The sequence below is a fragment of the Acinonyx jubatus genome, chromosome C1 (assembly GCF_027475565.1).
Source record: "Acinonyx jubatus isolate Ajub_Pintada_27869175 chromosome C1, VMU_Ajub_asm_v1.0, whole genome shotgun sequence".
In the NCBI taxonomy this organism is placed as follows: Eukaryota; Metazoa; Chordata; class Mammalia; order Carnivora; family Felidae; genus Acinonyx; species Acinonyx jubatus.
In genome coordinates, this window is record NC_069381.1 from 189,004,995 (window position 1) to 189,022,617 (window position 17,623).

At 39.8% G+C, this 17,623-nt stretch overlaps 1 protein-coding gene across 7 annotated transcripts in view; it reads left to right on the forward strand.

Annotated features, from left to right (window-relative positions):
* Window positions 1-17,623, forward strand: part of ADAM23 (ADAM metallopeptidase domain 23) — a 200,369-nt gene that overhangs the window by 88,822 nt on the left and 93,924 nt on the right. For all 7 annotated transcript variants that reach the window (XM_053215688.1, XM_053215687.1, XM_027052633.2 and 4 more), the window contains exons 4-6: window positions 2,758-2,821; window positions 12,527-12,609; window positions 13,842-13,905. In XM_053215688.1, coding sequence (XP_053071663.1) covers window positions 2,758-2,821; window positions 12,527-12,609; window positions 13,842-13,905 — 211 coding nt within the window. The remainder of the gene's footprint in view (window positions 1-2,757; window positions 2,822-12,526; window positions 12,610-13,841; window positions 13,906-17,623) is intronic.

Consider the following 17,623-nt stretch of genomic DNA (forward strand, 5'->3'; position numbering starts at 1 on the left):
ATGTTGGCAGATGTTTGATTACTCAGCAGGTGTTGGTTAAGGGCCTACCATTAGGGATTATGCCACGTGCTAAAGATGACGCGTTGAGTGACAGAAACAGTGTTAAGGGAGAGTGCCGTGATCAGACAGGAAGAAAGGATGGAGCAAATGGGAAGGTGGTGCTTTTTATAGGAGGTGGAGAGTAAAATGGTGCGGTGACAGGAGCGTATGGTGTTACGTTCAGCTCAGTGTCTGTCACAGGCCCCTCTAGAAGTCTCTTTTTTTTATTTTTTGAGACTCTCAAATGCAGGAGATGTTAGATGTCCACAGTGAGGGAAAAGCCCTTTAAAAGGGGTAAATAGGATAATTAAAGTGACCTTTATCAGGGGCACGTGAGAGGCTAAGTCGGTTAAGCAACCGACTTCGGCTCAGGTCATGATCTCATGGTTCGTGAGTTCGAACCCCATGTTGGGCTCTGTGCTGACAGCTCAGAGCCTGGAACCTGCTTCGGATTCTGTGTCTCCCTCTCTCTCTACCCCTCCCCTGCTCATGCTTTGTCTCTCTGTCTCTTTCAAAAGTAAGCATAAAAAAAAAAAAGTGACCTTTATCAGATTTGGCAATCAATGGTTAGAATACCTTTGTCATCACAAGCAAATAACTTTGTTTTCAACTCTTAGACATGCTTCAGTGATTGTGTGGTTGAGAATCTTGAAAATAATGCATTAACTGTAGAGAGAGATAATTAGAGGGTAGTTAGTGAAGCCCCTCTGCCTCCTCAGAGAAATGTTACCATCAATAGCCTTGTTTATGTATGTTCACAGTGCTGGTAGCTGACTTAATTAACTAGATATGAAAGAAGTTTCTACACCCTGCCAGGTATTTTTAAGTACATAGAGTTAAGATGTCCTTACATTGACTCCTACTTAGATTTAATAAAAAAAAAAGTTTATTTTTGAGAGAGAGAATGAGCTCGAGTGGGAGAGGGGGAGAGAGAGGGAGGCAGAGGCTCCAAAGACAGCTCTGCACTGACAGCAGAGAGCCCGACGTGGGGCTTGAACTCACGAACTGTGAGATCGTGACCTGAGCCAAAGTCAGATGCTCAACCAACTGAATCACCCAGGTACCCCAAGATTTTTAAAAGGGAATGAGTAGATGTACCCATAATTTAGTTTCAAATGTAGAAACATCAGTAGATATACATTTGATTAATAATTTCAGTAGAAAAGCGTACCAGCATCTGCCTTATTTCTGTGTTGTAAAGGTTGGCCTTTGGCTTACGTGGGGACTATCCTGGATGCACATGTGGGCCTCCCCCTCTGTTGACTGGCTCCAGGCTGCCTCCAGCCTTCCTCACTGGGGCATGTTAGAACTGCATCAGGCACAGTTCTCAAAATGATGCAAAACCACTGAGTTCTTCCATACTTCTGTTAAAGAGGTAGTGTCAAGACTTCCTACCAAGAAAACCTACACGTAGGCAGAATCATAGAAAATAGAATGTCAGCATAGGAAGGGACCTGAGGAATCATCTACTCCAGCCCATCCTTTTGCAGAAAAGCAAGCAGAGGCCTCCAATTAGGGCACACATCTGGCTCATACACGGTAGAGCCTACTTTTGTCCTCCACTTACCATTCGGATGAAATGAATTGAACTCTTTATAGCCCTTGTGCAGTGCCCGAACATAGTGAGTGGTCAGCACATGTGAGTCATCATTTGTCATCAGCATTTGTAGTCGCAGAGCCCAGAGAGGAACCCGGATGCCCTAATAGTGCCGTGCTCTTTGCGAGGCTCGTATTTTGCATTCCCCACATGTGTAGGGAGAAATGTGTTTGAAGAAGCTGAATTGAAATAAAAGCAGTGATGGCCTCAGAGCTCATCGCTGGGCACGTACTTGGTGCTGAGCTCTGGGCTAAGCCATGCATGTGCTTTCATTAACTCTCCAACATCCCATGAGATTCGTACTCTCTGTCACCTCCATTTGACTCATGGAAAGGCTGAGGTGGGTAACTTGCCCGTGGTCACACCACCAATATGGGGCCGAGCTAGGCTTTAAATCCTGCTTTGCCCGATTCAAAGTCTATGTTGTTAACTGTCATTTTATTCTAGGGGTTGGCAAACTATGGCCCGTAGGCCACATCTAGCATACCTGTTTTTGTACAGTCCTCAAGCTAAGAATGTTTTTTTTTTTGCATTTTTAAATGGTTGAAAAAATTAAGGAAGAAACAATTTCATGACACATGAAAATTGTGTGAAATTCATATTTCAGTGTGCATAAATGAAGTCTTGTTGGAATATAGCTATGCTCATTTGTTTACATTGCCTGTGTCTGGTTTTGTGCTAACTCAGAAGAGTTGAGTAGTTGTGACGGAGACTATGTGGCCTGAAAAGCCTAAAATATTTTTACTCTATACTTTTCCTCAGTGATTATGTTTTGAGATTCCAGTTATTTAGAGCATAATTGTGGGATTTTTATAGGGTCTGTCTCCTCCTGTTACTGGCTTTTTCTGTTTGTTCCATATCAGTGAACCTATCAGTCAAATGATGCATCATGTGAATAAAAAGAATTCATTCTTATGTTATCTATATTTTGTCTTTGTAAACAGAGTGAGGAATGATTTGTTCCTGGATAACAATCGAGGCTTTTGATGAGAACCTGTTCTTACTGTGGACTGCAGCTCTTTGTGGTTTATAGGCTCCTTGCAGACGTCTGTTGAGCTGATTATTTTTAAACCTCCAAGTGTCTTAGATGCAGAAATCACTCTATTTTCTTTCCTTTGTAGTGGTTTGCTGTCTTCTGATTATGTGGAGATCCACTATGAAAATGGGAAACCACAGTACTCTAAGGTATGGTTAATAACATGGGAATCCTGTAGCATAAATATACTCAATCATAGGATCGTTCATTGCACACTGCATCGTTTTGATGTCTATCTCAATAAAATTATCTGTTCTCTTGTACAAGGGTACTATTTTTAAATTTCAAAAAAGTTTAGGATAAATTTGTTAAGACTTACAAATGTTTGAGATAACACTGGAGATTCTGCGGATTCAGGCCCATAAAGATATAATTATTGTTTTGGTTATACATACTGTTATCTTCTGTCAGTGGATGGTATGGAGAGCTATACAGTTCCATATCAATACCTTCAAGGAGTAGGCAACCAACTCATGGTCATAGAATCTGAATCATAAGACTGGATGGACTACTAGAATGGCTCTTCAGTCCAAGTGACTTTGGTGCCCAAGAAGGGCAGAGGTCAGGTTGGGGAAGGGAGATTCGGGGAACACTCTCCCTCTTAACCTTCACAACAGTTTTGGGAGATGGATATTATTGTTTCTGTTGTGCAAAGCAAGAAATTGAGGCCGAAAGAAGACAAATCAACCTACTCAAGGCCCCCATGCATTGTAATACAAAGGTAATTGGGTACTTGATTTCCTTAGTTGGAGTTTAACCGTTCTCTTAACAGAATGTCAATAAGGAGCAAGCAGGTTTAGATTAAAATGAGGTTATTTGTATGTAAGGAAGACAGTCATCTCCACCAGTCAGGATGAATATCCCTGGAATGGCTACATTCAGAGACTCTGATTTGTAGGAAGTCTACGGAGTGCCACTGAGCCTAAGCAGTGTCTGCAGGGTGGATACCACAGGTACAGGAGAGGAAATAGGGAAAGAAAATATAGTGGGAAACACTGGATTCCTTCCCCTCCCCCCCGCCATATTGCTAATGAGTATTGGCGCAGAAGTGGGCCTTTTATGTGTGGGCTTGCTGGGTTGTACAGCAAGAACTGGGTTTTTCCAGTGTGACAGCCTCTCAGCAAATATTTGTGGGTGACCTTAATTGTAAACACTGCCCAGGGGGTTATGGAATTTCTCAGGATTTACAACTGTGCGATTAAGTGGGCACATTTGTAATTTGATGTGTGTTTTAAACCTCTGAATTGTATGTCGCAGATTAAGGACTTCAGTTATTATTCTTACTATTCTGTCAGTTCTTGCCTGAGGCTTCATCTTGGGGGTTGTTGAATCTCCCTAAAAGTTAATGCTGTGGAAAGTAAGCAGAAATGCTAAATCAAGCACGGGAACGGTGCTTTCTGGCATTTGTACAAACCGAAGCTTCCGTCAGCTGTGCCAGGGCCCCGAGCACTGCGGATGCTGAATCATGAGTCTGGAGTAGAGAAGATTGCATGAGAACTTTATGAACTCAGCAAAGGAGCCACCTTTCCAGGCCACAGTAACCTGAGTCAAACTTCTCACTAACAAGTTCAGTCAGTTTTTTTTTTAGAATCGGAGTAGCTAATTGGCCTCCAGAGGTTATTAGAGGTCCCAGAAGGAAGCCTTGTCATCAACAAGACACATCGAATCTCATATCAGTTATAACTAGAATTTAAAAGAAAAGGCATTTAAACTCTGGCAAAGGAAGTGTTTACTGCAGTTTGTTTTCGTTTTCATTGCTTTTCTCTTATTTATGCCTCATTTTCTCCAAACAGATCACATTTCCAAACTTATTTTCTCCCAATATAATGAATTAAGCATAACAGTCTGTTTTTTATGTGTCTATATTTACATATATACCCCAGAAACTGAGTTGACATGGTGCACTATCTTGAAGCAGAATTAAATAAAAAAAATTTTTAAGTTTTTATTTCTTTTTGGGAGAGAGAGAGCAAGAGAGAGAGAGAGGGAGCGCAAGCAGGGAAAGGGCAGACACACACACACACACACACACACACACACACACACACACACAGAATCTGCAGGCTCCAGGCTTTAAGCTGTCAGCACAGAGCCCAATGCAGGGCTCAAACTTGCGAACTGAAGCTGTCAGCACAGAGCCCAATGCAGGGCTCAAACTTGCGAACTGTGAGATCATGACCTGAACTGAAGTCCGACGCTTAGCCAACTGAGCCACCCAGGTGCCCCTTGAAGCAGAATTTTTAAGAAAGCTAATAACATTATAAACATTTTAGCATATTAAATAATCCTCTAGACTTTTATTTCTAAAAATACATAATATTCTTTCCTATTAATTTGCCATAATTTATTTTGAAATCCCATAGTAATAGACATTTAGATTGTTCCCAAACTTTCACTATACAAATAATTATAAGGAAAGGCCCTCCTGATACATGTTGAGCACATCTTTAATAATTGCTTAAGGATTAATTCTGAGAATGGGATTTTCTGTGTCAAAGAATTGGTACTTTCCTTTAAAGGCTTTTGGTACATACTGATAGTTTTTCTTTTTGAAAGTTTATTTAGATCCACCACACTCCCACTACAATTACACACGGTTTTTAAAACTTTCTTTTTAAACTTCACATTGCCTTACATGTTAAGAAAATCTTTGTTTTCTTTGTTTCACAGAGTACCAGTGAAGGAAATTAACATGTAAAGATGATTAGGTTCATTAAACCTGTTTCAACCCAGTGTGCAACTTTTCTTCCAAAGGCTTCAAACTATTTAGACAAAAGTATATGTACACACACACACACACACACACACACACACACACACACATTGGAAAGAATTACTTGGAAAGAAATGGAAAGAATACAAAGCTTATTTGGCTTTGACCTTAAATATAAATGTGGACATTTAAAATATTCTGGAAATTAGTTTCAGATAGAATGATGAATCCCCCCTTGGAGAAGCTTGTCTAGTTCCTGCTTCACCACTACCAAGCCTCTACCTAGTTCCCACTTTTTGCTAAGAAAGACCAATGTCTTAGGCTTTTATTTTTATTGGACAAAAGTGGGGTATAAGGACTTCTTTCCTTGTGAAGCAAAGATAGGAACTGGAGAGGTAAACAAATTAAGTAGTCAGGATAGAATAGGTGCCAGGCATCAGTATGAATATGGAAGAACTTTGGTTCTGCCTTCCACAGAGCAAGAGCTTTTGTTAGAGTTCCTACACGGTGCTTTACACACACTATATGGCAAAATAACTTCGTTGATTTGTTGATCAACTTTGTTGATGAACCTACTAAAAACGAGTTAATTTTTACCGTTTTAGTTCTTGTAAAAGAATTAGGTATCAGTATGAAAGTGTAAAAGTACTTTTCAACTTTAACATATTTCTATTAAGTCCCTGTTACATGAACCAATAACTTTGAGCGCTTACTAATACTTTGGTTTCAATTCTGCTGATGAAAAGAACTATCAGCTGGCCAGTAATGTGAGCCTCAACAGATTGATGCTGGACTCCTATCCCCGCTTCCCTCTACGTTATTACTCTTTATCATTATTGGGTGGGGAAAAGGCCCTTTCCTGGTTCTGTTTACTCACCCTGGCTTCTTCCTGTCCCCTTGCTCACTCCCACCCTAGAAGGAAGAGCAGTTCAACCGATGGGAAGGAGTTGGGTATGTCTGTGTAGTTCTTATTCCTGTCTTTCATGGTGTCCATTTCCTTATAGGAAGAGCACAATTTCTGTACTTTTCCACACTCTAAGTTGCACAGTGGCAGCCCAGGGTGTGTGTGTGTGTGTGTTTATGTGTGTGTTTATGTGTGTGTGTGTGTGTGTGTGGTGGTGGTGGTGGGGGTTTGTTGTTCCATGTTGTCTACCCCTGGGTTGGTAAGTGTAGCCACCTCACAGGTGAAGCATTAGCAGACCTACTGGATTCTCAGCTAATCCTCTCCTCTGGTATATCAAAAATTAAGGTGGCACTTTGATCTGTTTCAGTCCTGTTTCAGCCCTGGGTCACTCTCTCATTTGATTTTTAAACTTGTGTGGGTACCGCTTCACACACTCTAGGATACCTGTAACCAAGGTGCTGGCAACAGTTAAGTGTTGGTGAGGACATGAAGAGCTAGGACCCTCATCTACTTCTGGTAGGAATGTACAATGTTGGAGCTGCTTTGGAAAACATCCTGACAGTTCCTCAAAAAATGAAGCAGAGAATTACCTATGACCCAGCTGTTCAACTCCCGAGTGGATATCCAAGTGAACCGAAAACATAGGGTTAAGCAAAAACTTGGACGTGGATGTTAACAGCAGCCTTATTCGTAATTATTCAAAAAAGTGGAAACAACCCAAATGGCCATCAACTGATGAATAAATAAGATGTGATATAGCCACACAAGGGAATACTATTCAGCCACAAGTGATGAAGTACGAATACAAGGTACGGCACGGATGAATCTTGTAAACATTATGCTAAGTCAGAGAAGCCAGCCATGAAGGACCATATGCTATATGATTCCATTTATTTAAAATGTGTAGAATAGGCGAATCCATGAAGACCAAAGGTAGGATATGGCTGCGAGGGCTGGGGTAAGGAGGGATGGGAAGTGACCGCTAATGGGTGTGAGATTTCCTTTTGAGGTGCTGAAAATATCCTGGAATTAGGGGTGATGGTAGCATAACTCTGTGAGTGTACTAAAGGCCACTGAATTATACTCTTCAAAAGGGTGAATTTTCTGGCTTGTCAGTTATATCTTAAAGAAAACATAACCCCTCGGGTGGGGAATGGGGACTTACGTACCCACCTTCTCAAAAACATGAATCCTTTGCTCCTTTAAGATTGGTCTTGTCATTCAGGCTCATAAATAAGTCATCCGTATTCATTAAACACACACCGATTTAGCTTACTGTGATCTAGTCCCTGTTCTAGGTACTGGATGTACATCAGTGAACCACGCAGATAAAAATCCCTGTCTTTGTTCTTTTCTTTATCACTATAATCACATCACCCTCCTAGAAGTTTTTGTGCTTTTTTTTAAAATCAAATCATCACCATGGCTCAGTTCAAGCTCACTTCTTCATGAAGCATTCTTGGCAGGGATTCCTATTGGAGGAAAATGAGCCTCTGTGGGCAATGGCTCCTGGCCGGGAAATTTAAAAAATTCAAGAGAGCAGACAACAGTGGGTCCTCACAAAGCTATTTTAAGTTTGAATAGGATAATTTTGTATGAACTGTTAAAAATTTACATAGCGTTGGTACAGCTAAACTGTTTTAATACTTGAATATTTTTCTCCTATTGGGTTTAATGAAGGTAAACTAAATTGGTATTGGGGTCGCAAGTTCCCTGATTTTCTGAAAAAATTTTTTCGTTTCCTTATGCTGCAGTATTCAAATTCAGGTATATATGTCCAGGGAAAGATATCTTTTTCTCTTTTGCTATCAGCCATCTGACGTGTTAAATAGATTGATAGACCCTGATGATTGATAAGTTTGAATGTAAAGATATGCATGTAGAATAATCATTTGAACAGAGTGTCATATTTCATTATCATATTCAGCACCTGGAATATCAAAATATACACATTCGTGAGTTAAGACCTGTGTAGTTTTTTTCTCAAATGTTTACCCAGAAGGACAGGAGTTTATTTGAGCTTTTTAAGCAATGACGATAATAATAACTGGTTGGCAGACCTTTACTGACGTGCAGGTGAGCTAGTTAAACAGACACAAAGGTAGAGCAATTATAGAATAAATCAAATTGAAACAATAGGTTCTATTTTCCAATAGGTTGTATTTAAAGTGAGTAGAATCAAACTGTTTCTGTCATTTGATCGATGATACCGGGGAACCAAATCTTTGTTTCCCCCTACACGTTGTTAGCATTGGACTCACAGAGCTGTTATCCCAAGCCGCCTCTGATTAGGAAGTGTTTTAAAGGATACACACTCAGTGTTCCATTACTTGCAGGAATGGCCTGGTGGTTTCCAATGGGGTTCTGAGCTTGGAAACCTCCTGGAGCACAGTTGCTATTATTTAAGTGTTATCTGACTTGCAGAATGTTCACCTGTGTGGCAGTGGTAGGTTGGGGAGCATATGTACTAGGATTTTTAAGTTCCTTCGAGTGGCCAATAATTTCCATGTATCAGATGCTCTGTATTTGTTGAATTTAAATAACCAACGGACAGTTTTGAATTCGAATATGCTGATGCCTGTGGGGACTCATATAGACTTATGTCATGTGCTGAATGAGCCCATTTGGGCTGTCCTGCCTGCTGTGGGCCTAGTCACAGATCTGTGATGTGCTCACAAGTGCTGATCTGGAAGTGGCTGGGCAGTGCTGTAGAACTGAGTCCTTCCCAACTGGGGAAAGAAACACCAACTCGAGAGCCTGAAAACGTGGCATTCAGTTTGGTTTCTTGCTGTCTTTAGCAGTCTTTTAGCACTTTGTGTCTCCCTATCTGTACATGGAGATAGTAGTTACTGTGAGACAATGAGTGTTCAAGATGGTTCGATCCTTGGGTGGAAGGCACCCCCAGAGCTGACTATCCAATGTCAGTGCTCACAAATTCTCTGGGAGTGGCCTCTTTGCACTATTATCGCTGTTACCCGAGAGGAAATGCCTCTTCTCGGTTAGGACTTACTGGATATGAAATACTTCAATAGGTTACTTTGCACTGGTATTTATAAAAGGCTACATATATCTGGAGAGTTGCCAAATAGTATTTGTATGGTAATGTTTTCTTAAAAACTTATATATTTAGTAATAAGAAACTCGGAAAATCCTCGAATACTACCAAATACTAATACTAACTTAGAGTCCGCCAAATTGCTCACAGTGCTTAATATAACTATAGCATTTAGATGTTCAAGCTTTCTAATGATAACAACCATCAGGGATTTCATGTTACCTCAAGTCTTATTTAAGGTTCAGAAAATATGGTGATTCACCTTCATATACATGGAGAACCAAAACAATTCCTTCAGATAATATCCTATCTTAATTAAAACAACTAGCAATGACCTTTGTACTGAGAGAGCATCAACCTTCAGTTTCCAATGTGAATGAAGCTTAAGTCTAAGAAAGGACTTGGAAATACTTTCTGGGAGAAAAAAGATTATTTTTAGGAAAATCTGGGAAATAGAGCTTTTCTTAGAAAGGTCAGGTAACTATGACAGGGTTTGCTATGCTTTTCTAATAATCACCTGACTTAAGATAGCCTTTTGGTGTGATACAAAGTGCTAAATAACCAGTTTGATGGAATTTACAGGTCCCTGTGGTTGTTTTTAGAATCATGTGAAGAGTTTGGAATTTAATTGCAGAATATCGACCCGGATTCCCAAATTGCTGAGATGTGTGAAACCATTTGTCCTTATAAGTCCCAGTGTTGACTATGCAAATAAAACTTGTCATATTACATACACGTCAATATTTATATAAAAGGTTCCTTTTTGAGAACCAAACCCTATACAAATGCAACCTTTTACAAGATATTAACCAGGTTGAAATACAAAATTTAGACAACCAGCTTTGGAAATGTGTTTTATAGTCTCGAGGAGGAAAGAAACTGAGTTGGTTGGGGAGTGGTCATTTGATGTATGGGTAGACACCCTTAGTCACCGACGAGCCTCTGAGACTATGGTAGTACAGTATAATGAGCAGTGATCAAAATAACTGTAAATCATCGAGAAAAGTCAAAGTGTGTCCAGTACATTCTATTTAAGAAAACCAATAAGAAGCTTCTGGTTAAACAGTGGATTCAATGCTTATATTTATCCCTATTCCATCCCATTAACCTACTCAAATAATAGTTCAAGAATAAAAAAGGATATAAACCCACAAGGACAAAGACAGGAGAAGAAAATACTGCAGACAAGAGGTATCCATAAAATTTTGGGAGATAGAAAGCAGGTGGATGAGGGCTAACTGTGGGGTTTGCGCTTCGTCTGTTCTGCTAATTTCCATTAGGGGAAAACCAAGAAGAAGCAAGCCAATGGAAGAGCCAGGAATTGAAGACACATGAAAACAGAAGGGTTGATTGAAAGTGTGTGTGGAGGGCACTTACAGCCATATAGCCAGGCAGACATCACTTCTCTACTCTAATAGAAGAGCTCCATTTATAGAGAAAAATGGAAAGGAGGGAATTATCAGAGAAATAATAAAGGTTTCCTAGAACTGAAGTTCATGCATTTTCTTTTTTAAAACAATTTTAAATGTTCATTATTTATTTTGAGAGAGAGAGAGAGAGGGAGGGGGGGGGTGGGAGAGAGAATATCCCAACCACGGTTCCCACTGCTAGTACAGAGCCTGACATGGGGCTCGAGATCATTACCTGAGCAGAAACGAAGAGTCAGATGCTTAACTGACTGAGGCACTCAGGCACCTCTGCATTTTCTTGATTAAAAGGTTTGACAGAATGCTCAGCACAGTGAAAAAGCAAAGACCTGCTCCAAAGCATGTCATGAGATTTCATAAAAATGGGGATAAGTAAAATTCCCTCCATTTCTCTTGAAAGGGGAAATTCTATTTTATAAAAAAAATATCTAACATGAGAATAACATCCATTTCTCAGCAGCAACATTAGAAGTTGTGCACAATGCTGTTGAAATGCCAAGAGAAAGTAATTTCCAATCTAGGATTCTCTACCCATCCAAATGATTGATCTGGGGTGAAGATAGAAAAAGAAAATTTTATATGTGCAAGTTCTCACCAAATCTATCTTCCATGATCACTTTTTCAAGAAAGTACCAGAAGATGTGTACCTTCAAAAAAAGGGAAGGTGAAATCATGGATGGAGAAGACATGGGGTCTAGGATTCTATATAGAAGGGAGGCAGAAGACTTCCCAGGATGACCCTACACAGAACTCCTGGTTGGTGGCTCTGCATCAGGTCTGGCCGGAGGTTGAGGGGAGACAAGAGGGTTGTCTGTAGGAGTAAAATGCATGTGATAAATTACCCGATATGTCTGACCATAGGAGAGGAGTTGTAGATAATATTTGAGACAGTGAGAAAGATGTAAGTGCTCAATACATGGGAAAATAAGCCAGCAAATAAACGAATCAAAACATCTCAAAAAATTAAAAGTGGAGCAAGAACGAAAATGTAATCATAGTGACACAGCTGTGAACAGTATGTGCAGAGTCATAATGAAAACACTAAATACCAATTTAACCAAAAACTGGTGATGTGGATTGGCATGTATTGGGAGCAAGAGAGGTTTTCGAGATTCTACATTAGGAAGATAATTTCTAAAGTGAAATAAACCAGGATGTAGCAGTATAAATATTCCATTGAGAAATACACAGGTAAACAGAAGGAGAAATCGATAAGAGAGTTAAAGATGGTTGCCATGGAGGTGGGGAGAGAGGGAGAAAGTAACTGCTCTATTTTTTTAAATAGGCCTTGTAGTTACTACTTGAATTTGAAAGTTAAGTTCATATAATACTTCCGAAAAAATTTTAAACGAATTTAAAAGGTAGGAAGGCAAATAATAAGGTTTTACGTAGCTTTCCATCAAACACAATTATTAGCAACACCTTTGGGGTCTCTCCTCAGGTAGGTAGAAGACCTTATTCCATAACAACATCAGGTACGTATCTACTCCCTTACATGTTTACAAAAAGTGCATAAGTTGTACCAGTTGCTTTGGTTTTTTTATTCCTGTTATGGTTTTTTTTCTCCATTAAATTTAATAACACAACATCATTATAGAAAAGCTGAAAAATTGCTTAGTGCCTTTTCAGATTTCATATCAACCAAGAGCAGCTTCTAGGACCATCTTTGCCATTCTTTTGGTTCACAGAAGCTTCTATAAGAGTGAATGATGACAAAGAAAGCTTTGTTAATCAATTAACCCTTCTGCTTTGTAGGGTGGGGAGCACTGTTACTATCACGGAAGCATCCGAGGTGTCAAGGACTCCAGAGCAGCTCTCTCAACCTGCAACGGACTTCAGTATGTGGGATTCTCAATGGGAGAGTGAATTTGCTTTCATCCATTCACCGTTTCCATCTTTTCTTTCACAGATGTTTGTTGTAGTCAATCTTCTGGGCTGGTCCCATGTTCTGTTAACATTTAAAGTTTGCAGGAGATTCAGAGATTAAACAAGTGATTACACAGATTAATATTTAATTGCCATTCTGGTAATTGGAACTGTGAAGGGGAGCATCAGGGACTTACGGGGTGACCAGGAAGATCCAGGAAGGTTTCCCAGAAGTGTGTGACAGAGGACAAGCAGTCAGGTGGTATTGGTCAGGTGAGGATGGGGGGCCAAAGAGAGAAGTTCGTACATCGACTTCAAGGCAGTCTCTAGAAAAACCTCTTTAAACACCTATTGGATGCAAATAGTAACACTTGATGTAAGGATCTAGTTGTGGCCATGGGGTGGAAAAGGATCTTGAAAATCTTATCTTGCTATAGCAAGATATAGCAAGATATAGCAAGATGAGAGGTATACCTCTCAAAATTAAATGCAACAGAGTCATACTGCTTAATGGAAATTCACGATTTGCAGCCATAAGTATACTTTTGTTTTCGTCTTCAGAATCAGATGGTTTTATTTTTTTAAAGTTTGTTAAAATGAGAGGGAGAGAGGCAAACAGAGAGGGAGAGAGAGGTTTCCAAGCAGGCTCCACGCTGTCAGCACGGAGCCCCATGCGGGGCCCGATCCCATGAACTGTGAGATCATGACCTGAGCTGAAATCAAGAGTTGGAGGCTCAACTGATCTAGCCACCCAGGCACCCCAGAATCAGATGGTTTTAGATTATTCTAATGCACAAATTACCTATTTTCTTATAGATGATGTTAGATTTGTGTAACAAGAAATTTGTACTAGTTGTACATTGTCTGGAATTATAACTTGACATTACTGGAACTGTATGAATAGTCTTGTTCCAGATTAATCGTCTGATCTGTCCATTTTGTTTCAAAAATCAATTATAACATTTATAATATGTATGCTTGTGGGATACACTTTAATACTTCCTGTAGCCTATCTGCTGTCTAGTATAGTGCTGAGACCACAGTGGGATTCCATACAGATACATGAATTAGATTTGGGGCAGTATAAAAACATTTGTCCAGATATACTCTTCATTTTTAAAGATGCAATATGAAGCTCATTTGCTGTTTCTTGCTGTTTGCCATATTTATTAATTTTCTCCTTGTGTGGTTTCTTGTCTTGTAGTGGTATGTTTGAAGATAATACCTTTGTATATATGATAGAACCACTGGAGCTGATTCATGATGAAGTAAGTCTGTGACCTTAGTTTCCTTATGGTGTTTTATTCTTTTTAAAAAAAAATTTTTTTTAACATTTATTTACTTTTGAGAAGAGAGAGACAGAGCATGAGCGGGGGAGGAGAGAGAAAGAGGGAGACACGGAATCTGAAACAGGCTCCAGGCTCTGAGCTGTCAGCACAGAGCCCGACGCGGGGCTCGAACTCACAGACTGCGAGATCATGACCTGAGCCGAAGTCGGACGCTTAACTGACTGAGCCACCCAGGCGCCCCATGGTGTTTTATTCGTTTATCATCTTTGCCTTTGAGCCATAAAGAATATTAAGCGGATGTCAGTGTGCATTTATATGCAACGCATTTTTTCAAACGTAGAATGACACTGTGAGTTTTGAAGTTTAAATTGCACATCCCAGGTATGTTGAGAAGCTGGTGCTGGTGTGTTGAATTTAGAATATGCAGATTATGACCTGCTGAATGGGGGAACACAAGCCACCTACTTAGGCTCAGCAGGTGGCTCCCTTAGCATCCGAGCTCCCACTTCAGGAAAGTGAAATCCATGGTTGTTTGGATTGACGATGCTGTTCCAGTACACTCACACAGGGGAAGTACAGTCATGGGATTTATTACATACAGATCCTGGGAATACTGGTGGGGCAGTAAGCCAGAGGCAGGGCAGTCTTCCATCCCAGGCCACGAGTGGGCCAGGGATAGAGAGCAGGATAGCAAGCGCCTATTACTTACGAGGTGGTTGGAGTAGAGGTCCCTAACTTTTAGCAGGATTAATTCCAAGTGGTTATTTTATTTTTTTTATTTTTTATTTTTTTTGAAATTTATTGTCAAATTGGTTCCATACAACACCCAGTGCTCATCCCAAAAGGCGCCCTCCTCAATACCCATCCCCCACCCTCCCTTCCCTCCCACCCCCCATCAACCCTCAGTTTGTTCTGTTTTTAAGAGTCTCTTATGCTTTGGCTCTCTCCCACTCTAACCTCTTTTTTTTTTTTTTTCTTCCTTCCCCTCCCCCATGGGTTTCTGTTAACTTTCTCAGGATCCACATAAGAGTGAAAACATATGGTATCTGTCTCTCTCTATATGGCTGGTTTCACCTAGCATCACACTCTCCAGTTCCATCCACGTTGCTACAAAGGGCCGGATTTCATTCTTTCTCATTGCCACGTAGTACTCCATTGTGTATATCAACCACAATTTCTTTATCCATTCATCAGTTGATGGACATTTCGGCTCTTTCCATCATTTGGCTATTGTTGGGAGTGCTGCTATAAACATTGGGGTACAAGTGCCCCTATGCATCAGCACTCCTGTATCCAAGTGGTTATTTTAAAAGGTGCCCTGGGAAAACCAAAGCAGGAACTGAGAGTGGGAATCCTGAACTCAAGTTCTTATCTAACTGTCCAGACTCTGGGTGTGAGCAGGGTTATCAGGCTGTAAAATGCTTAGGCAGCAGCTCAGAAACACAAAAGTCGTTTTTTCTCATCAAACAGGTCACACACCAGTAAGGGATGATAAGAGGTGACAAATCTAGGCTTTTGGAAGTGAAGGCAGTTCTTTCCAGTCTATAGAGCAGAGAGGACATTTTGTTTTGTAGTGACCATCTTCTTTTCCTTTAAACTAGCTTTTACTACCACCGCTTCTTTAGATAATTGTATACCCATATACCTAACTTTTATGAGCCTAAGAATCTTCAGTGGGGAAATGTGTAGTTGAACTATGATTATATTAGATAGTATTTAGTTTTCTTTAGAGGTAGGGAAAAAAAATGATGCCTGCAGTTATGCACAGGCCAGCAACCTAGATAGGAAACCATGAGGGCATTATGCTAAGTGAAATAAGTCAGACAGAGAAAGACAGATCTTGCTTATATATGGAATCTAAAAATACCGAACTCAGAAATAGAGAACAGGTTAGTGGTTACCAGAAGCCAGTGGGGGAAATAGGTGAAAGTGGTCAAAAGGTACAAACTTCCAGTTAGAAGATAAATGAATTCTGAGAGATAATGTACAACTTGGTGACCAGAGTACATTTGTATATTTGAAAGCTGCTAAGACATTAGGTATTAAGAGTCCTCATTACAAGGAAAAAAATTGTAGTTGTGACATGTTAACCACACTCATTGTGAAGATTATTTTGCAATATATACATATAGCAGATCATTACATTGTACACCTTAAACGTATACAACATTATATGTCAATTTTATCTTAATAAAATTAGGAAAACAAGAAATCATATACTCTTAAGAGTGTTGCTCACTAATAGAATGTAAATAGATCTGAAATTTGGTCTATATTTGTTAGGTATTGTAGTGAAAGCCAACTACAGGCTGGGCACTATTTTACGTGCTGGGGATAAAGTGGTGAACAAGAGAGACATAGAGCCTGAGGCTCATAGAGCTTCTAGTCTACAGGGGGCAGACAGCGATAAACAGGATGAGTAAGTAATTACATATTGTATGTTGGACAGTGGTACCTGCTAAGGAGAAAAAAAAATGAGGCCAAAATATGAAGGTAGAAGTAAACCTTCATATTAACCATCCAGAGAAGAGCGGAATGAGATGGTAGTTTTGAAGGAGGACTTTCAAAAAAATTAGGGAGCTGGAAGAACATTCCAGGAGAACAGCAAATGCCCAGGCCCCGAGGCAGGATTGTTTCTAGCGTGTTGTGGAAACGTTGAGGAACCCCGCTGGTTGGAGAGGGGTGGACAAAGGGGAGAATGGTAGGAGATGAAGACGCTGACAGGCGGCTATAAGGGGAGTCATAGCAGTGAAGAGAGCTGCTAATGGGAAGATAATATTCTGAGAGTGATTGAGTCAGAATATTGCAATCATTTGATGGGAAGGGGAAAACAGTTTTTTTTTCTCTTTAGAGATTTCACATGTAGATAAAATAAGTTTTGAGACAGGTACTGGTCATTTAGACTGTTGATAATCACAATTGAACAAACACGTATATTCTTTGTCGTGGCGATGTATATATAAATACCTTGTAAATTTCACATTTGAGACAGAAATGCCATTAAATTTTAAATGTTTAAACCTGTTTTCTTAAACCTTATTGCTTTTCAACTGGTAAATTTAAAAACTACTGGATAACAAAGATACTCTCCCCCCCCCACCCCCCGATAAAGACATTTTGACTAAGTAAATGTTTTTCCCCTACTGTAGTGGTAGGGAAATAACTTGTATATGGCAAGATTATTTGACTCGGTCAGCCAAAAATTGGCTTTGATTTCTTGCATTGATGAATGGTCCTGTTACCCTAAACAGACCCCCAAAGAACAAAACAAAAAACCCAAAATAACAACTCCCTAAGCCTCAGAGTTTTTAAAAATATAAAATAAGATAATTTTTCTGTGCATCCCTAATAGGTCAATTTTTCAGGTTTGATGAATTCATAAATGTACGTGACTATGTTTAATAAACTGTTGAAAAGGTTTATAAACAAATTGTTATTGTCATAGTATTTCAAGTATTGGTTTTATGTTGTTATACCCATAATCATATTCTTCAGGGGCTGATTGTTACATGCTTAATGCCTTTTCTCTTTTGCCTTCCTCCTTACTGCCTACCTTCTGTTCAATTAACAATCTGCCCTCGTCTTCACATGGGGAGAGGGAAAACAACAGTGCTTGAAACGTTTAAATCAGTCAGTTTTTAAAATTGCGCTGCTAATCCAATTGTGAGTTTCATTGCTCTACATATCATTTCACTTG